Source organism: Podarcis filfolensis, assembly GCF_964270895.1.
Source record: "Podarcis filfolensis genome assembly, chromosome: 12".
Classification (NCBI taxonomy): domain Eukaryota; kingdom Metazoa; phylum Chordata; class Lepidosauria; order Squamata; family Lacertidae; genus Podarcis; species Podarcis filfolensis.
The window spans coordinates 37,784,405-37,801,046 of record NC_139614.1 but is presented as its reverse complement, the minus strand read 5'-3'; the positions used below and the strand labels follow the sequence as shown (position 1 = coordinate 37,801,046).

The 16,642-nt window shown below is 42.1% G+C and overlaps 1 protein-coding gene across 1 annotated transcript in view; it reads right to left on the bottom strand.

Moving 5' to 3' along the window:
* The window catches only part of GPR158 (G protein-coupled receptor 158), a 118,090-nt gene that overhangs the window by 12,084 nt on the left and 89,364 nt on the right, over positions 1-16,642 (bottom strand). Inside the window, exons 7-8 of the mRNA XM_083579296.1 lie at positions 13,710-13,948; positions 1,091-1,229 (exon numbers count right to left, since the gene is read on the bottom strand). Coding sequence (XP_083435422.1) covers positions 1,091-1,229; positions 13,710-13,948 — 378 coding nt within the window. The remainder of the gene's footprint in view (positions 1-1,090; positions 1,230-13,709; positions 13,949-16,642) is intronic.

Sequence of the window (16,642 nt, the reverse complement as noted above, 5' to 3'; positions counted from 1 at the left end):
CTCCACCACCACCACCACCACCATTATTTAAATTTCTATACCACCCTTCACCTGAAGATCACGGGGTGGTTTACAATATACAAACACAAAAATATGTACCATAATAACAAATGAAACCAACAGCCCTCTACACACAGTTTGAAAGGCCATAAAACCTGCCCATCAAACAGAGGTATGGCTGGGGGGGAAGTGGGCCAGTGCCTTCTCGGTGGTGCCCCCCCCCAAGTTATGGAACTCTTCCTGAGGAAGTCAGCCTGAAGCAGGTAGGTAAGATGCTTTTTGAAATTATTATTCTGCTAGGCTTTTGACAGATTTCAATTCTGCCTCTGTAGGGATTTTGTAAGGCTGCATGACTAGGGAGCTACCTCCCTGGTTTCTTTTCAACGTTGATGCCTAGACTTAGATTTCTATGCATGGTTTCAAATGGGACTAGCAGCAAGAGGAGACTGGTCCATTGGGGCAAACAGGGCACTGCCCCGCCACCCTCAGTCTGCTCTCAGTCAACTGCCACCTGCTACCTGCCTGCCTTAAAGGGAGTGGCTCTGGCTGTTCCCTTCCTCCTCTTTAGTCTCAGTTTTGCCTTTGCAGAACTCAGCAGGAGAATGAGGACAAAGCTGTAAAGAACTGGCTCTACCTACACAGGCTCTAGCGCCACCTACTGTTGGCCTCCCAGGATTCTGCCCTGCCAATCCCAAAGGGGGCAACTCTAGCTAGACATTTTCATGTCCCACTGCCTGTTGCCCGATAGTTTTCTTGGTTATTTTTAACCCTGGATTTTAAGGGTCATTTTAAAGCTTCTTGAATTAAGATTTATATAGTTGTACACAGCTTTTGGAAATAATAAATGCATAAAATGCTGTTGAGAGACCATTTCTTTTGATGCATGTACTGAAAACCCTGCCTGCCTAATTAATAGATAGGAAGCTCATCTCTTCAGCCATCTAAGAGAACGTCTTTAAAGAATTCTGTGCTTTGCAGGAGAAACGCTTTCATTTGGGGGCTTTCTGATGTGCATCTTAGCCTGATGACCCATTTCAAATTGTACCATGTTGAAAGTAAACAGTTAAGAACCAGGCTACAGCTCACTTGCCTAATTGCATGGAATATAGCAGAGATAATGAGCTCAATGTGAACCGCAACAGCCAAATAACGTGGCTCGTGAAACGCCGAGGGCACGGTCCGCACTGCATAGCAGAGATAAACACCCCACAAGAGGAATAAAAATTCAGCTGCAAGAGAAACAACGTAAGAAATACATTAGTATTTATACATTAAAAATGAGAGAGCAAACTTGAAATTATCAGTTCGGATCTTGGTGTGAATATATACACAAATTCAACGACTAGAATTTATGCGTGTGCCAATATGCTTTCAGATAACAGAATGGTAGATACATCACCTAATGTCCCTGCAAGCCTGCATGTGTTAGCTCCCCCATTCATTCCAATGGAGGGGAAGGTGTCATGCACTTAATGGAATCAATGTACACTACTGTATCTGTTTTGTAAATAAGGCCGGAAAAGTTACTCATCTCCAATGAGCTCAAGATGGTGCACATAGATCTCTCCTCCACCCCATCCCAAATGTAATATGTAGAAAAGGGTCCCTCTGCAATGAATTTCTTGTAACCCGTGGTGCCCAGTTGAGTTGTTAACTATCAGGCTGATCTATTCATTTCATTTAACATTCATTCATATATTTTTACTTTTCTGCTTTAAAAGCAACAGCTAACAATTAAAAACAATCACCAACGGAGAGCGAGAGAGAAGTTTAAAAAGGAAACGACACCGGTGAAACTATAATGATTTATTAAATACATTTAAAACAAGACTGAAACCCTAACAAAATAGCTACTCATGGTAAAGACCCATTTATCAGTCAGAACAAAAACGTCTTCAATTATTTCCAGAAAGTGCAGATATTGGGTGCCTGCTGTACCTCGACCCAGAGAGCAGGGGCAGCCGCACTAAAAGGCCTGCTCTGAGTTATTACAGAGTGGGCTTCTAAGAGAAACTCTCCTGTAGACTGCAACTATCTACTGGTAAGAAGCATACTTAGACTTTAGCCTAACAGGTGTATTCTGATATGAGCTTTCACAGGCAATTTTATCACATCCATTTCATGGGTTAGTAAAGTTATTCTCCAGGGAGAAGGCAAAGGGTGTTTTTCTGTTGGCAGCTATTTTTCATTACAAATCTGTTAGCATAAAAGTGCAGTTTCCCTGGCACTGGCCGTATCTTAGGTGAGCAAGCTGGTGACCTAAATATGTAGCATTTTGGAAGGAATTGGGCTTGTTGGCAGCAAGCAGTCCTTGAAGTCTAAAAGCTCCAGGCTGGAATTCCCCGAAGAATCCTTTCAAGCTGTGACCCCAAATATACTTTGCAGTCTGATCCTTTGACTCACTGGTTCAGCAAATGAAAGTGTAGCACAAACACGGCCTGCCAGCACATCACCACAGCATGGGTCCCTGCACTGCTGACTGACCCCAGCCAACCCAAGATGTTGACCCAGAACAGCAACACTTGCTGATGCCAACATTAGACGCAGGTGCACAAAATCATTACTTCACACACAAACACAACAGATGGAGAAGTGCAGGGTGATTAATCTGGAAAAGACTGAGTTAATGCACCATCTTCAAGGGTTTTTTTGCCCACCATGCAGTCAGCCTACCTATGCAGGATCTGACAGAACATGGAGATGTGTTAAAAGACTAGCACAGCTGATAAGCAGATATTTTTGCAAACACTTCTTTATGTACATTGGCCTGGGACAAGGCTGAGTAGTGGCATCTGATCAGTGCTATTTTTATGGGAAAATAGGTGCCAGAACTCACCAAGAACTACTTCTTCCTTGTTCTCTTAGAATGGCAATGGCGCCCATCTGAGAGGTGAGCTCTGGCTGGGGGAAAATAGCCCTGCATCTAATGGATCTTGCCCCAGTCAGAATTTTGCTAACGGTTTCTTGTTATCGCTGAGGGGGAAAAATACTTGCATCTTCTCCTCCTGTTCACAGATCAGAAACTTTACAGTTCACAATATTATCACATTCCCCTCCTCACAATATGGAACTATCTATACGTTAGCTTACCTGAGCTCCATTATCTTAAGGTCTGCAATCACATCTGATGTTAAATTAACTTGGGCCCAATTGTGGGAGGAAGGGAACACTTTCAGACCCCCCCCCCAAGTGTCCCTATTTTCCAGGGACAGACCTGGATTTACAGAAGCCATCACTGTTTCTGATTTGATCCCAGAATGTCCCGCTTTTCCTTAGGATGTCCCTGTTTTCATCGGAGAAATGTTGGAGGGTATGGAGTTATGCGACCCCCCGAGCCAAGGAGATAAGTAAATCTTTAGAAGACATCTGAAGGCAGCCCTGTATAGGGAAGTTTTTAATGTTTACAGTTGCATTATGTTTTTATATATATTGAGAGCGACCCAGAGTGGCTGAGGCAACCCAGTCAGATGGGTGGGGTATAAATTTTGTTGTTGTTGTTGTTGAATAGGATGTCTCTATTTTTATTGGGAAAGTGTTGGAGGGTATGCACTTTGCTAGGGTTCTAGGGAACTGGGGGGAGGGGAGGAGCCCAGGCTGCAAGCTAATTACTATGAGGGGGGCAATGTATCTATGAGAAAGAGTCATAATTCAGTGGTAGAGCACATGCTTTGTATTCAGAATGTCCCAGTCCTAATCCCTGGCAGATCCATGTAGGGTTAGGAGATGCCCTGGCTAAAAACCTGGAGAGACACTGATTGGTTGGTAAAAGGCTGCTTCCTATATCTATCCCTTAAACTACACAGAGTGTATAGATCTTGGAATTTCTCCTAAGATCTCTTAAGCGTTGGAACAGATCAAGCAGCATTCCGGCTCAGCCCCTTCTTTTGGAGAGAGAGTGCTTGTACAAAAAAGCCTGGAGTTTGCAGGAGAGAGAAAGGCACACAACTGCACGTGGCATGCTCTCTCCAGAGTTCCCTGAGTCCTGTGGGCATTTCTTGTGCCACACAGGAGCACATAGGAGGGAAGGTCAACAATCATCAGCACCAAATGTTCAGGGAACCAATGCTGTTGATGGGATTTACAGCTCCATCACAAATGTAGATAATCCCTCTAATTTTGTGTTCTGCTGTTCCCCAACCCCCACATAACAGCCATGTTGTGAAGTGCCATGCCCCCATGGCAGCCATTTTGTGACTGGTGCTGACAGCACTTTCTCAAAATTCAAAATGGGCCTGCTAACCCTAGATCCCAGGGGCAAGAAACAGGGTCTAAAGTGCCTCTGTCACCGTTAGGAATTCATATACATACATTAGTCAGGCTATAAAGGCCAATCACAGATCTGTAGAGTTGGAAGGGAGCACAGGCATCATCCAGTCCAACACCATGCAATGCAGGAATCTTTCACTCAACATGAAATATAAGGAGCAAAAGCAAATATGTCTAAAGGCTAAAGGACACTAATCAATTTTCTTGTTTTTTGAAACAGGTGAATTGGGGCCATGCGGTGTGGAAATTGAGCCCATGCTACAAATTTGTTCTGGACCCAGAGAAATAATACTTGGGAATTCAACCTGTTAGTGGGTGGAAGACTTGCTAAATTTTGATTTCCTGCATAACAAATTTTAGCTTGTCACACACGGAGTCTGTTGTCAAAAACTGTTACATGGCAGAACAGACAAGATACTGGCAGCATTTAAGTTTCAGCCTCATGAATAATCTCTCCAAAAGGTTAGGATGAGGATGTTGAGTTCAGCATTTTGTTTTCATCAGTATGCAAAATAAGAATCTGGTTTGATAGTGAAGAAATGTTTGTCTGTCCTGAACCACAGGAGAGTTTGTGTGCTGTTTTAATCATTAGGTTCCCCAAGACAATATATGTGGCAAATATTATGTCACTGAATTTGTTTTTCCACTTGTTCTTCTCTTTTTATTTCCTCCCTTTTTATTTCACCCTCTTTCTGCCTTTCTTCATGTCTCTCATAGCAGATGTCCAGGCCTCCTATGTGACGCCCACACCACACTTTGAGAACAACGACTTCAGGGCAATCTTGCAGTAAAAACAGCCAAACAAAAAAATATAACCATTTTTTATTTAAAAAACGGAGCCTACCCCTCATGTTCTCTCCTCTTTATATGCAAATCACACTGGAGAAAATACCAGTATCTCCTCTCTGAGTTCTAGGAGGTAGGGCTTGTACTAGCATGTGGAAAAATGAAAACATCTGTTGTAAACATGCCTCTATTCAAGAACCCTTGGGCAAATTAAGCTTTTGTTTTCTCTAGTACAGTGGTAGCTGACCTGTGACCCTCCAGATGTGGTTGGACTACAGTTCCCAGCATCCCCAACCATTGGCCATGTTCAATATCATGTGTAGGGCCACAGATTGCCCCCCTCAGGGACAAATCCCTTAATAAGGCAATCAATCCTTAGAAATGGCAGGGTCTGTGAGATATTTTCCTCTCTTTCTTTCTTTCTGTCTTGTCTTTGATTTGTTAACTGTCCTTCATCAGTTAAGATTGGGGGCATTATTCAACAATGTAGTTAAAACAACAAATTCAATAAACCTATTAAAAACCCTAATCAATACTTCAATGATAACCTGACCATCAACTTCATGCGACCAAACCAGAACCTTTCTGAATATGCACAGGCTCATGTCTATTTCCTTGCTTTACTCTTTCCTTTGTGCCACTAGCTCCAAATTTAACATAACTATTTTACATAAATTAAACAATTAGTTGTTGCAGCCTGAGGTTGCAAGACAAAACATCTCCAGGAGTTCGGCTTAACAACACTTCCTCCTTCATATCTCTCTCTGAATCCCATTTCTTCAGTAAAATTGAGCTGCAGAATTATCGACTTCCTGCAACCTACAAATGTTTTCCTTCTTCAAAGACCACCCACAAAAAAACTTGTTCGTCTTAATATTTGTTCTGTCGCAATCCACAGTCCAGTGGAAGTGACAATGTTACATGTGAACTGGCTGAGTTCACATGTAAGGTTCAACAACCGTTTAGTGTTGCATGCTTGAATTGCAGGCTCTTGTGCTTCTCCTATGCCCTCTCCTCCTCTAGTGCAGCCACAAACAAGAAATTGGAAACTTCTTGTTTCTTGTTATATCCAAACCTGAAATCTGTTTTGCTTCTTACATGCCCCCACCCCTAGTTCTGCTTAATATCTGTTCTGTGTCTACCACTATTCCAATCTGCCACTGTTCAGCCTCTGTATTGGCTGTGTTCAAATGTAATGCTAAACCATAGTTTAATATGATATACGCAAACGACACTCATGTGGCTTCTTCCATGTCCTCTACTCCCCTCGAGTGGCTGACTGGAGGATATTTGGAACTTCTGAGTTCCTTGTTATGTCATTAGTGAGGCAACTGCAGTTGATTATCTTGCTAGTTACACCAAACCATAGGTAACGCTATCCACAATTCCCAGCTCAAACATAACAAGAAGAAGAGGAGGAGTTTGGATTTGATATCCCGCTTTATCACTACCTGAAGGAGTCTCAAAGCGGCTAACATTCTCCTTTCCCTTCCTCCCCCACAACAAACACTCTGTGAGGTGAGTGAAGCTGAGAGACTTCAGAGAAGTGTGACTGGCCCAAGGTCACCCAGCAGCTGCATGTGGAGGAGTGGGGAATCAAACCCGGTTCACCAGATTACGAGTCTACCACTCTAACCACTACACCACACTGGCTCTCCAACCACAGCTGGTTGAAAACAGAGGTAAAAGATCCTTGTGCCTGTACTGGAGGAGATGGGAGTCTGAGGAGCACAAGAATGTTATCTTCACATAACAAGAAACTGTAGTTTAGCATTATGTGTGAACTGAGCTATTCTGTACAAGCCATCTACTAATTCGGTCTAAATAAATGTTAAATAGTGGCAGTTTAACCTTCATAGTCACAACGTTGTAGAATCTCCACAAATGTGCCAGTCAGCAAATGTTGCTGAAACCACACTCTGAAACTGAACTGTGTTTCAGCATATTTGTAAAATTCTGACCCCACAACAGTAAATTTATATATTAATATATTAATATTTGTAATCACAAAGTTTTTGAGATAGCCCTTAGTGCCACGATCCCATGCTCTATGCTTATACAGTGGAACTCAGATAAGGTTTATAACAGTTTATAGTTCAAAGGTAGAGATGTTTTAGCTGAAGGAAACCAATTAGCATTACATCTTGAATCCTACAAAAATGGAATTCTTTCGCAATGCAAGGAAGATTACGATAATACATCTCCCAGCTACGCCTAACATTAAAATTATTTAATTAGCAATAACAAATATATCATTCTGCTTGGAAAACAATTTATTACCCAAAGCACCAATTACACAGTTTAAATGTATCATGCAGAATTGTGCTGGAGGGTTGGGGGGGGGAATCAGGTTCATATAATTAACTCTAGACTAATGCCACAATTGGCATAGAGGAATCTGCAGATGTTACCAAAATTTACTGCACTTTTAAATGTGGGAGCTGCATTCCGCAATTCTGATTACACAATAAGAACATGGGCATTTAAAGATAACAGTTATCCTGATGAAACTAGAAAGCAGTGTGTTTAAAGATCAATGGGGAAGAATCTTTTGCATGCTAATGCCACAATATTTACAAACACTCCTTCCAAATACATTTTGGCACTAATACAAAAGAGCTTGTGTTTGCCCAGTGGAACGTTTGACTTTTCCTTCCACCTTTGAACAACTGGCCCCTGTGCCAAAATTTCAAATAGCTTCTGAAACAGCCATTGCTTGCAAAAGCAGTTTTCCATGAAGTATGTGACTCAGTGGGAATTAAAAAAAGAAAAAAACTAATTAGGCTCCTGGAAGTTTCACAAGTGTATGGAACCCAACTAATATGTCCTAAATATTCCAGTTGCCTATGCTGCCACTTTTAAAAAAATGAAGTCATTGTTCTCCCAATGCTACTCTTCAGATACCAATGTATCTGAAAACAGGATATGGACAGATCTGACACAGGATACAGTTTCTATGGCAGTATACGCTGCTGGCTGCCAGAAAATTGTGTGTGGACAATTTTGCCCCTCCACATGATGCTGAACTACAAGTCCCATCATCCCTGGACACTGTCCATGCTTGCCAGGACTGGTTTATTCTGTGACATCTGGAGGGCCAAAGGTTCTACACACCTGGAGCAGGGGTGGGGTAGAAATTTGGTTTTCTTTGTATTTTAATATAAACCTACGTAATTTTCACTTTCCCAAATGATATGCAAAAGGAAATGCTGCTATTGTTCGGAATGTGCACTTTTCCAAACGTTGAGCAGTTACTGTTCTTCTACCAAATTTCATGTACAGAAATGTGTGTGTGGATAAAAATGCACATATTAGTGAAAATAACATTACGGTTAGGGGAAAAGAACACTTTGCAAAAATGTGTGTATCTGGGAAAATTGCACACAAAAATGTGTCTATATTAGGATAGTTTTTCCTAAAGACTTTAAAAGGGGGGAGCAAACTGATGCAGAAATGAAGAGAATTGAACTTAAGATAGGAACAATGGAAATGAAATGGAGAGATTTGTCCATCCCTACCCCTGAAAACAATGAATTTGGTTGTGTATGAAGTAGTCTATGCAGGGAGCACACAGAAATCCAAGTCCTATAAGGAGTGTGCCCCTGGCCCTATACAGGTTGACTGGACCCTTGAATCAGCTGGGGAGGTCCTGAACCCTGTTCTGCTGATGGATGTTGCCTATTGTGTGGTGAAATAGGGTCATGACGTGGTACCCAGATTGTGGAACCCTCCCCCCCCCCCAGGCATGGCTAGATGGTCCCTACATTACTGGGCTTAGAGTGCCAGGTAAAAACTCACCTCTTAACTCAGACATTTGGATGCATCTGATTGTTCAAGGTCTTTGTGCAAGTCTTATCAATGCAAACTTATAAATGCGTGACAGTTTTCCTTCTAAAATTTTGCCAGCTGTTGTATTGCTCTTAGTTTATTTCTATTGTGTCGCTGTTTGGTCACGGTAATGCTCTCATTTTAAAATATCATTTAAGGAATGATATTTAAGGAATGGGTGAATCTTAAATAACATAAAATATGCTTCAATGCTTGTAGCATCTCTTTTCCATTTACTCACCCACAAACCCACCTTACAAGCTAGCACATGAACAACGCAAAGGTGCTGTGTATGTGTGTGTGTGTGTGTGTGTGTGTTGGCTCTGCAGTCAGAAAATTCCGAAAAGCAGCAGGTCACTTTGTATGAACCACCATTCGAAGCATGCCGCACAAATGTCGCCATCAGGAGATGGGAACCTTGCAGAAGCATAGCCAAGCTTTGCTTCCGATGCAATTAATCATAGCTGCAACCTTTGGGTAACAATACAAACTGCAAGGCAGGAAATGAAGGTTTCGTCTTGTCTCTTGCAAAAAGAAAAAAGAAAAAAGGATGACCTTATGAAGAAAAGTGCATGTAAAAGCAAGAGAGGCGTCAGGCAGGCAAGCTGCCAGAACGGGGAAGATACACTTTGCAGCGAGAAACAACAGAATCATTCCAACCTCTCATGGTGTAAGCTCCTGCTAATGCAAGGGTAGCTAAAGCAATGCTCTACAGATGTTGCCACTACTCCCGCCATCCTTGAACACTGGCCATGCTGGTTGGGTACCCTGTACCTTTAATAGTTGCATAGCTGTAGGGCTCCTGTACCTTTAACAGTGCTACAGGGCATTGTCTCACTATTATGATCCAATTGCCAAATGAGAAAACGGGGTGTATCTGCTGAAACTCCCTGTTTTCTTTTCAGTCTGGTCATTCTGTTTGGACTCCCCAGGGCGTGATGATTCCCTACATTAAACACTGAAGCCAGATCTCAAATCCCAGGTCAATGTTTAAGCGGTCCTGTCTTTTAAAGCACCTTTTGGCAGCACTCCAAGCACTGGCCTGAAAAGGACGCTGATAGGGAAGAAAACAGTGCTGATTCTGGGAAGAGATAAGTGAATAGATGGGGAGGAGAATGGGACATAGCCATGGCAGAAGCTCCTCCTCCTTGAGAGCTTCTGAGGCTTTCAGAAGGCAGAGAGAGGTTAGGGCCGGGGAAGAAATTCGTTGCCTCTTGCTTTTTAATGAGAAGCTATCTGATGTACACTTCTTGAACCAAAGTGAACCCGAAATTCACCTTTACTGAGTGAAGGACTTGGGGCCATGGACTGTGGGGGAGGAATCTGCTTCAGTTAGAATTCAAAGCTGAAGCTATCAAATTCACACTTTCTGAAACCAAACAGCAGCTTGAAATTCACCCTTTTCTGATTTTTTTAATGCAGCTCTCCAGTCAAATAATGTGCACAAAAATGCATTTATGAGGTGAAAGTGCCTGAAAATGCATATATTAGTTTAAAATTTAAAAATGCATTATGTTTGGGATAATTGCAAGCAAAAGTGTGCATTTTAGTCAAAACGCCATAAAAATGTGTATATTGGGAGAAATTCAACCTGAACTGCTGATGAATTATCATGAGTGGGGTTCTTTTTTTTGGGGGGGGGATGCAAATTGTTCAGGATATGTGGAGAACTGAATTGAAGATATGGAAGAAAATGAGAGAACCAAAACTGAGAGATTTGCCCATCCTACACTTGACAAAGTCTTGTCCTCTGGAATCTTTGCAAATATATAAATTTAAAAGATTAATTGTCTTAGATATTCACATAAATGCTTGTTTAGGATACCAGAGGACTGCTACAACAACATATTTATTGGAACAGGGTGTGAAATTCAGTAGCTAAGCAAATTGTATTACATTAGCTCTGGCTTGGCTGAGATTCTTCCTGCCTGGTCAGGCTGATAAGTATTTTGGCTTCCAATATGAAGTTGAACATTAAACTGTAATTAAATTGGCATAAATGGATGTATTTAACATCTCTCTCCTTCCCCACAATTTCTACTTCGGCTGTATGTGTTCTGTCATGGAAAGCCCAACTCCTTCTTACACCAGTATGCATAAACACACACTTAAAAACACCATCCTAGAATCTCTTGCTAGGCATTTCTACAGTAAGGAACACAATTAAATGTTCAGTTTGAGCACAGATTTGGAAGACATATTGGTCTAAGGAGGAGGAAATAGCTCATGGGACATATGAAATGTGTGAATCATAAATGTTGGTTCCTTTATAAATCATCAACAACATGCACATTTTAAAAAAATACATCGTGTAAGCTACTGCTTTTATCTCTATTACAATCTTATTATTATTTTATGGCTATTGTTTATTCAATTTATTACCAGCCCTTCACAATCTGCTCCCACAGTGGGTTACAGCAATATAAAATTGAGTATTAGGAACAGTTGAAAGCAAATTACAGTCAAAGGATAAAGGTGGGTCCTGAAGACATATATCGCAGCAGTTGCAGCCCAGGGGAAAGATGTGTCTTCAGCATTCAACAGAAATGAAATAATAAAGGTGCCATTTAACATGCACACCAAATCTCACAGCTGTTCTCCAGAGCTGCCTTTCCAAATGACTTTATATTTCAGCTTGGCTTTTTAAAGCAGTTTGGTTTTCTGCCACTCGCAGAGATTGCATCAATCTAATTATGCAGTTCACCAGTTTATTGATTAACTGGCCAAACTGAAATTCAGCATGGCGGAATGGCAACGCAAACTGCCCATTATCACTCCTTCCTTCCCTTTCTGCCATTCCTAGATACATTCTTTGGATATTTAAACTGAAATTTACATATCTGTAGGTTCCTTTGAGCCTTTTTTCTTTTTTGGTAGAAAGTGATGAATGACTGCAATCAGTAGCACCCTTACTACTCATAATAATTTGCAGTGCAATTTTGCAGATCCTAAGCGTGTGCTTTATTTAGTTATTTAATTCATTTCACAATATTTTGCACATTGCACAACTGTAAAGAAATCCTCCAAGTGGTTTGCAAAGGTGTCAATACACAGAAAGGGGGTGTGGGGAGGAGAAAGGTGAAGCCCGACCCTTTCCGCGGCGTTACCTCGCTGTGTTTAAGATGCCTGCAATTGCTGCGTGTTTAGAATTTGGGGATTTGCCGTTGCTTTTCGTTTCAAAATTCGTGCAGCCTTATAGGCATCGTTATACCCCAGAGGACCACCTTCTCTCCATCAACAGGCTGCCTCCAAAAGACGTCTCTCTGCTGAAGGAAGGAATGTAGGAGGCTGCCTTATAATAAATCAGACCATTGGTCCATCTAGCTCAGTACTGTTTATACAGTGGTACCTCGGGTTACAGACGCTTCAGGTTACATACGCTTCAGGTTACAGACTCCGCTAACCCAGAAATAGTGCTTCAGGTTAAGAACTTTGCTTCAGGATGAGAACAGAAATCGAGCGGTGGCGGCGAGGCAGCAGCAGAAGGCCCCATTAGCTAAAGTGGTGCTTCAGGTTAAGAACAATTTCAGGTTAAGAAGGGACCTCCAGAACTAATTAAGTAGTTAACCCGAGGTACCACTGTACTGACTAAAAGAAGCTCTCCAGAGTTTCAGGCAGGGGACATTCCTAGCCTTCCTGTGAGATGCCCAGGATTGAACCTGGAACCTTCTGAGGGTGAGGCAGATGCTCTACCACTGAGCTAAAGCCCTTCCCTCAAATATTCAGTGGGGGTCCTTCCCTCATCTCCTGACTGAAGCCTTTGCTGGACCAAAGAGCCTTCTGTCAGCAAGGGATGCTGACATGAGATGCAATCAAATAAGAACACCGCCTTTAGCTTGCTAACTCTAGACCCACCCATCCTGCAGGAACAATCCTGATGACCTTCTTCCCCTCAATGGATCCTTGCAGCAGTTGAAAAGCTAACCCAGGCTGCAACTGGACTCAGGCATGCCCCAGTGGTGGTGGGGAACAGAACTCAGCTGGATCCTGCTAATTAATCAGAGATGCATTTTCAGTTGACTCTCAAGCCAGTAATTGGATAATTGCACCAATTAATTGATTAATGCTTTCGGCTCTACTACTAAGCCACTGGAGCAAACCCTAAATTTACATGGCAATTACAGAACATATGTAATGTTTGCAAAACATGCTGAGCGGGGAGAGGCTGGAACTGCAGAGTTAAAACTCAGGTCACCTTTCTCCCAGTCAGTTGACCCCAATGACAGATTGCACTGCTAATTAAATCTAACACATAGCCTGCCTAGAGAGCTCGTTTCTGAATTGCTAGCTGAAACTTTTCAGTAGTTTTCTGTTTGAAATCTGACTTCAAGCCTTTTTTGCAGCTATTAACTGAGCCATAGGTCTGGAAAACTGGCTATTTGCTCCATTCCACTGCTTGAGCTGACATCTGGAAGCCAATAGACCATAGGGTTTTTTAAAAAAATAAATAAAAAATTACAAATTATTGTATACTCAGTGTCAGGTACTGGCTAGACACTGAGGAGTGAGCATTGGGAAAAGGGGGGTTGGAAGAAAGGATCTGGAAGAGCCTGGAAAAGCCAGGAGATGAGAGACAAAGACAGAGAAACTGTAGGATTGGAGAGTGAAGAACAAATGCAGGAGGAATTTGTTTTAATTTGCTGAACAGCTTCTATGGATGTAGCACTGTTATTGTTTGCAGTGTATTGCTTTTGTAACTGATATATTTAAATTGTCAGGTTGTGATGTGATTTTATCATTACGCTTTTTATAAGGAAAGGTGTGTTATAAATGTCTTAAACAAGCAAAATAATGACCAAAGCAAAACAGCAGCAGCAAAGGCAACTTACCAATAGCCATCATATAATCCCACCGGTCTATCAGGCACATGCTGAAGATCAGATGATCTGAGGTTTGTCCTTGGCCAACGAGAGAAATGTTTCGCTCCAGGTTTTGGCAGACGGCAGCAGTCCAGCCTATTAGGAACCAAAGCACCACCAGGAATATCACAGCCAGCATCTTCATCACACGCCCACCTGTCATGTATGGCATTCGCTGAACAGTCCGTGACAGGAACACTTTCAAAACCCTGCGCAATCAAATAGACACAACGTCACAATACAATCGCCGGCTCAGATTCAAGGTGCTTGGTGTAATTTACAAGGCACTTGGCAACTTGGGTCCAGAACAGCTTAAGGATCACCCGATCCCTTATACCCCTGCCCGATCACCGAGATCTTCATGTGCCATCAAGCTATGTTGGACTCCAGAGCTTTGATGAACTCCATGCTCATCTCCCTGGCAAGGTCAATAGTTTGGGACAATGGGAGCTGTGATCCATTAATCTCTGGAGGGCCACAGATTAGCCCCTCCTGCTATGCAGCTTCCTTAAAAAAAATTCTTATTATTTTTAAAAATATTGCAATAATAATAATAATTTTTTTTTATTTATACCCCACCCATCTGGGCTGTGGTGCCCCAGCCACTCTGGATGGCCTCCAACACATATAAAAACATAATAAAACATCAAACATTAATAGTAACAATCTGATCCAATATTTAAAAAGTCACAATAACTTTAAAATAAACGATTTGTATCAAATAAAGCAATTTTCAATAATCCATTAAAATCTAATAGTAATCAGTAAAATTAAACACCAGCAAACAATAATTTTTAAAGTTTAAAATTAAACGCCAGGAAACAAATAAATTGCAATAAAGAATTACTAATCTATAATCAGTAAAAAAATAACAGCAGCTCACAATACATAAAATACCACAAAACATACAAAACCATGTAAAAGGATCAAATTGAGAAACAAGGACATACAGTACAACTTATAAAATGATTTTTTTTAAAATTGCCCTGAACTCCTCTCTTCCCAGTTGCTTCTGCGGGCAAGCAGCAATGTGCACCAAGGCAAGCACAATGAAATCAAGGCAGCCAAAGAAATGTATTTCAAGCCACCATTCTAGTGAACTCGCTCTTTAAATTAAAGAGCCTTCCCCACTTCTCAGTACTTAAGAGGGCTAGGGCTGGCTCTACCATTAGGCAGGGTGAGGTGAACGCTTCAGGCGGTAGACTCTGAGGGTCAGGGAGAGAACAGAACTCTGTGTCCCTGCTCTATACTCCCTAAGCCAGTCTGCTGCCCTCAAATGTTGTGGAAGACACTGTCCATTTGCCAGTGATGAACACTCAACTCCTGTTTTTTTGGACATGGGTTTGGGGTGTGTGTGAACCGTTTTGTCTGTTGCCTTGGGCGGCAAAATGTCTTGGACCTGCCCTGCCAATAGCACATAAATGTGTGTTTGGGGAAGAGCAGAGCGCTGCATGATTGGTAAAACCCCCAGTTACCCCACCATAGCACTGAATTATTTCTGCTACCTATCGGCTACATGCACCAGAGAAAACAAACATACCATAAAAGCCAAGGGCATCTTTACAGAATTCTGTATCTATAAAGTGTGCAGTATGTAAGGATCAAATAAATATCAGTTACACCAATTATTTTTAGAACACCGGGGTGTCCTGTTTCTTACCCATGTCATCAACAAAAGAGCCTGGGAGAACTGAGATAAAAATCTAGCGAACCGCTGAGCCGGAAGAAAAGTCACACCTACTATTTACAACAATGTAAATTATTCACTCCCACAAATTTCCCCCCTCCCCTGCCGCAATACATTCTGCATTTTGGATCTTTCTTCTGGCTTTGGATGTTGTCATCATCGCTACCCCCTTATATAACCCTGACCTTACTGCTTACTTGTTTCTATGGTGGACAGGAGGTGAGCCCCACGCGATCTGGGAAGCTAGGCAGGGCTGCGTCTGACTGGTACCTGAATAAGCAGACAGACGGTGAAGTCTGAGTGCTGCAAGCAAGGCTTGACACCTTTCCCTCCCTCCCAGCCAGGTGGTGGGGCAGGAAAAGGAAATTGCCAGGAGAGTAAGGCTTTGAATGGCTCCTAGCCCCAATGGATGTCATAACTATAACTTTAAGAACTGGTACCAGAGCTTGCTTTCCCCCTCCTCTATCCCCATCTCTTTTTCTTTCTGTGCCACATCTTTTAGATTCTCTCTTTTTTTTCAGTCTTAACTTCAGCTCTACACATTTCCACATCAGTTTGCAATTTTTTTATTTAAAAAAAAGTAATAATGAAAATTCACCAGCATTTCAGTGCAAATTTCTCCAAATATACACTTTTTCGTGTGTGCAATCTTGCCCAGCGGAAACAATTTTGCAAAGCAAAATCTTCCCTAACACACCTTTTTCTCTGTTATTTACACACACACAATGTGCACACTTTAAGATATGTGTTTTTTTCCACACATTACTTGACTAGAGAACTTCTTTGCAAAATTCGGAGAGGTTCAAAGGATGGTTGTATTTTGGTTCGCACCTTGTTTTGGAAAGTGCGGGTTGGGTACATTCACCTTTACATGGGAACTAAGTCATATTTCTCCCCCATCACTAGAAAGGGCCGTGGCAGCTTGGCAGTGCCTTCCCTTCTCCTCCCTGTTATTTGTCTCCCTTCCCAGTGGGGCTTGTTCGCGTGCTGCTTAGCTGTGCTTGGCAGTCTGAAGGAGAAGAGAGAGAGAAAGATGGCTCAGGAAAGAGGGGAACAGATTGGCCAGGGCAGTGTTTTCCCTTCTCCTCCTCCTCCTTTTCTGCTGTTACTTGGCTTCCTAACAGGCTGTGCTCACACACTGCTCTGACTGGGGGCCTTGGCTTGCAGTCAGAGAGAAAATGATGAACTGCACCAGCCTGAACTTTGGGCGAGTCAA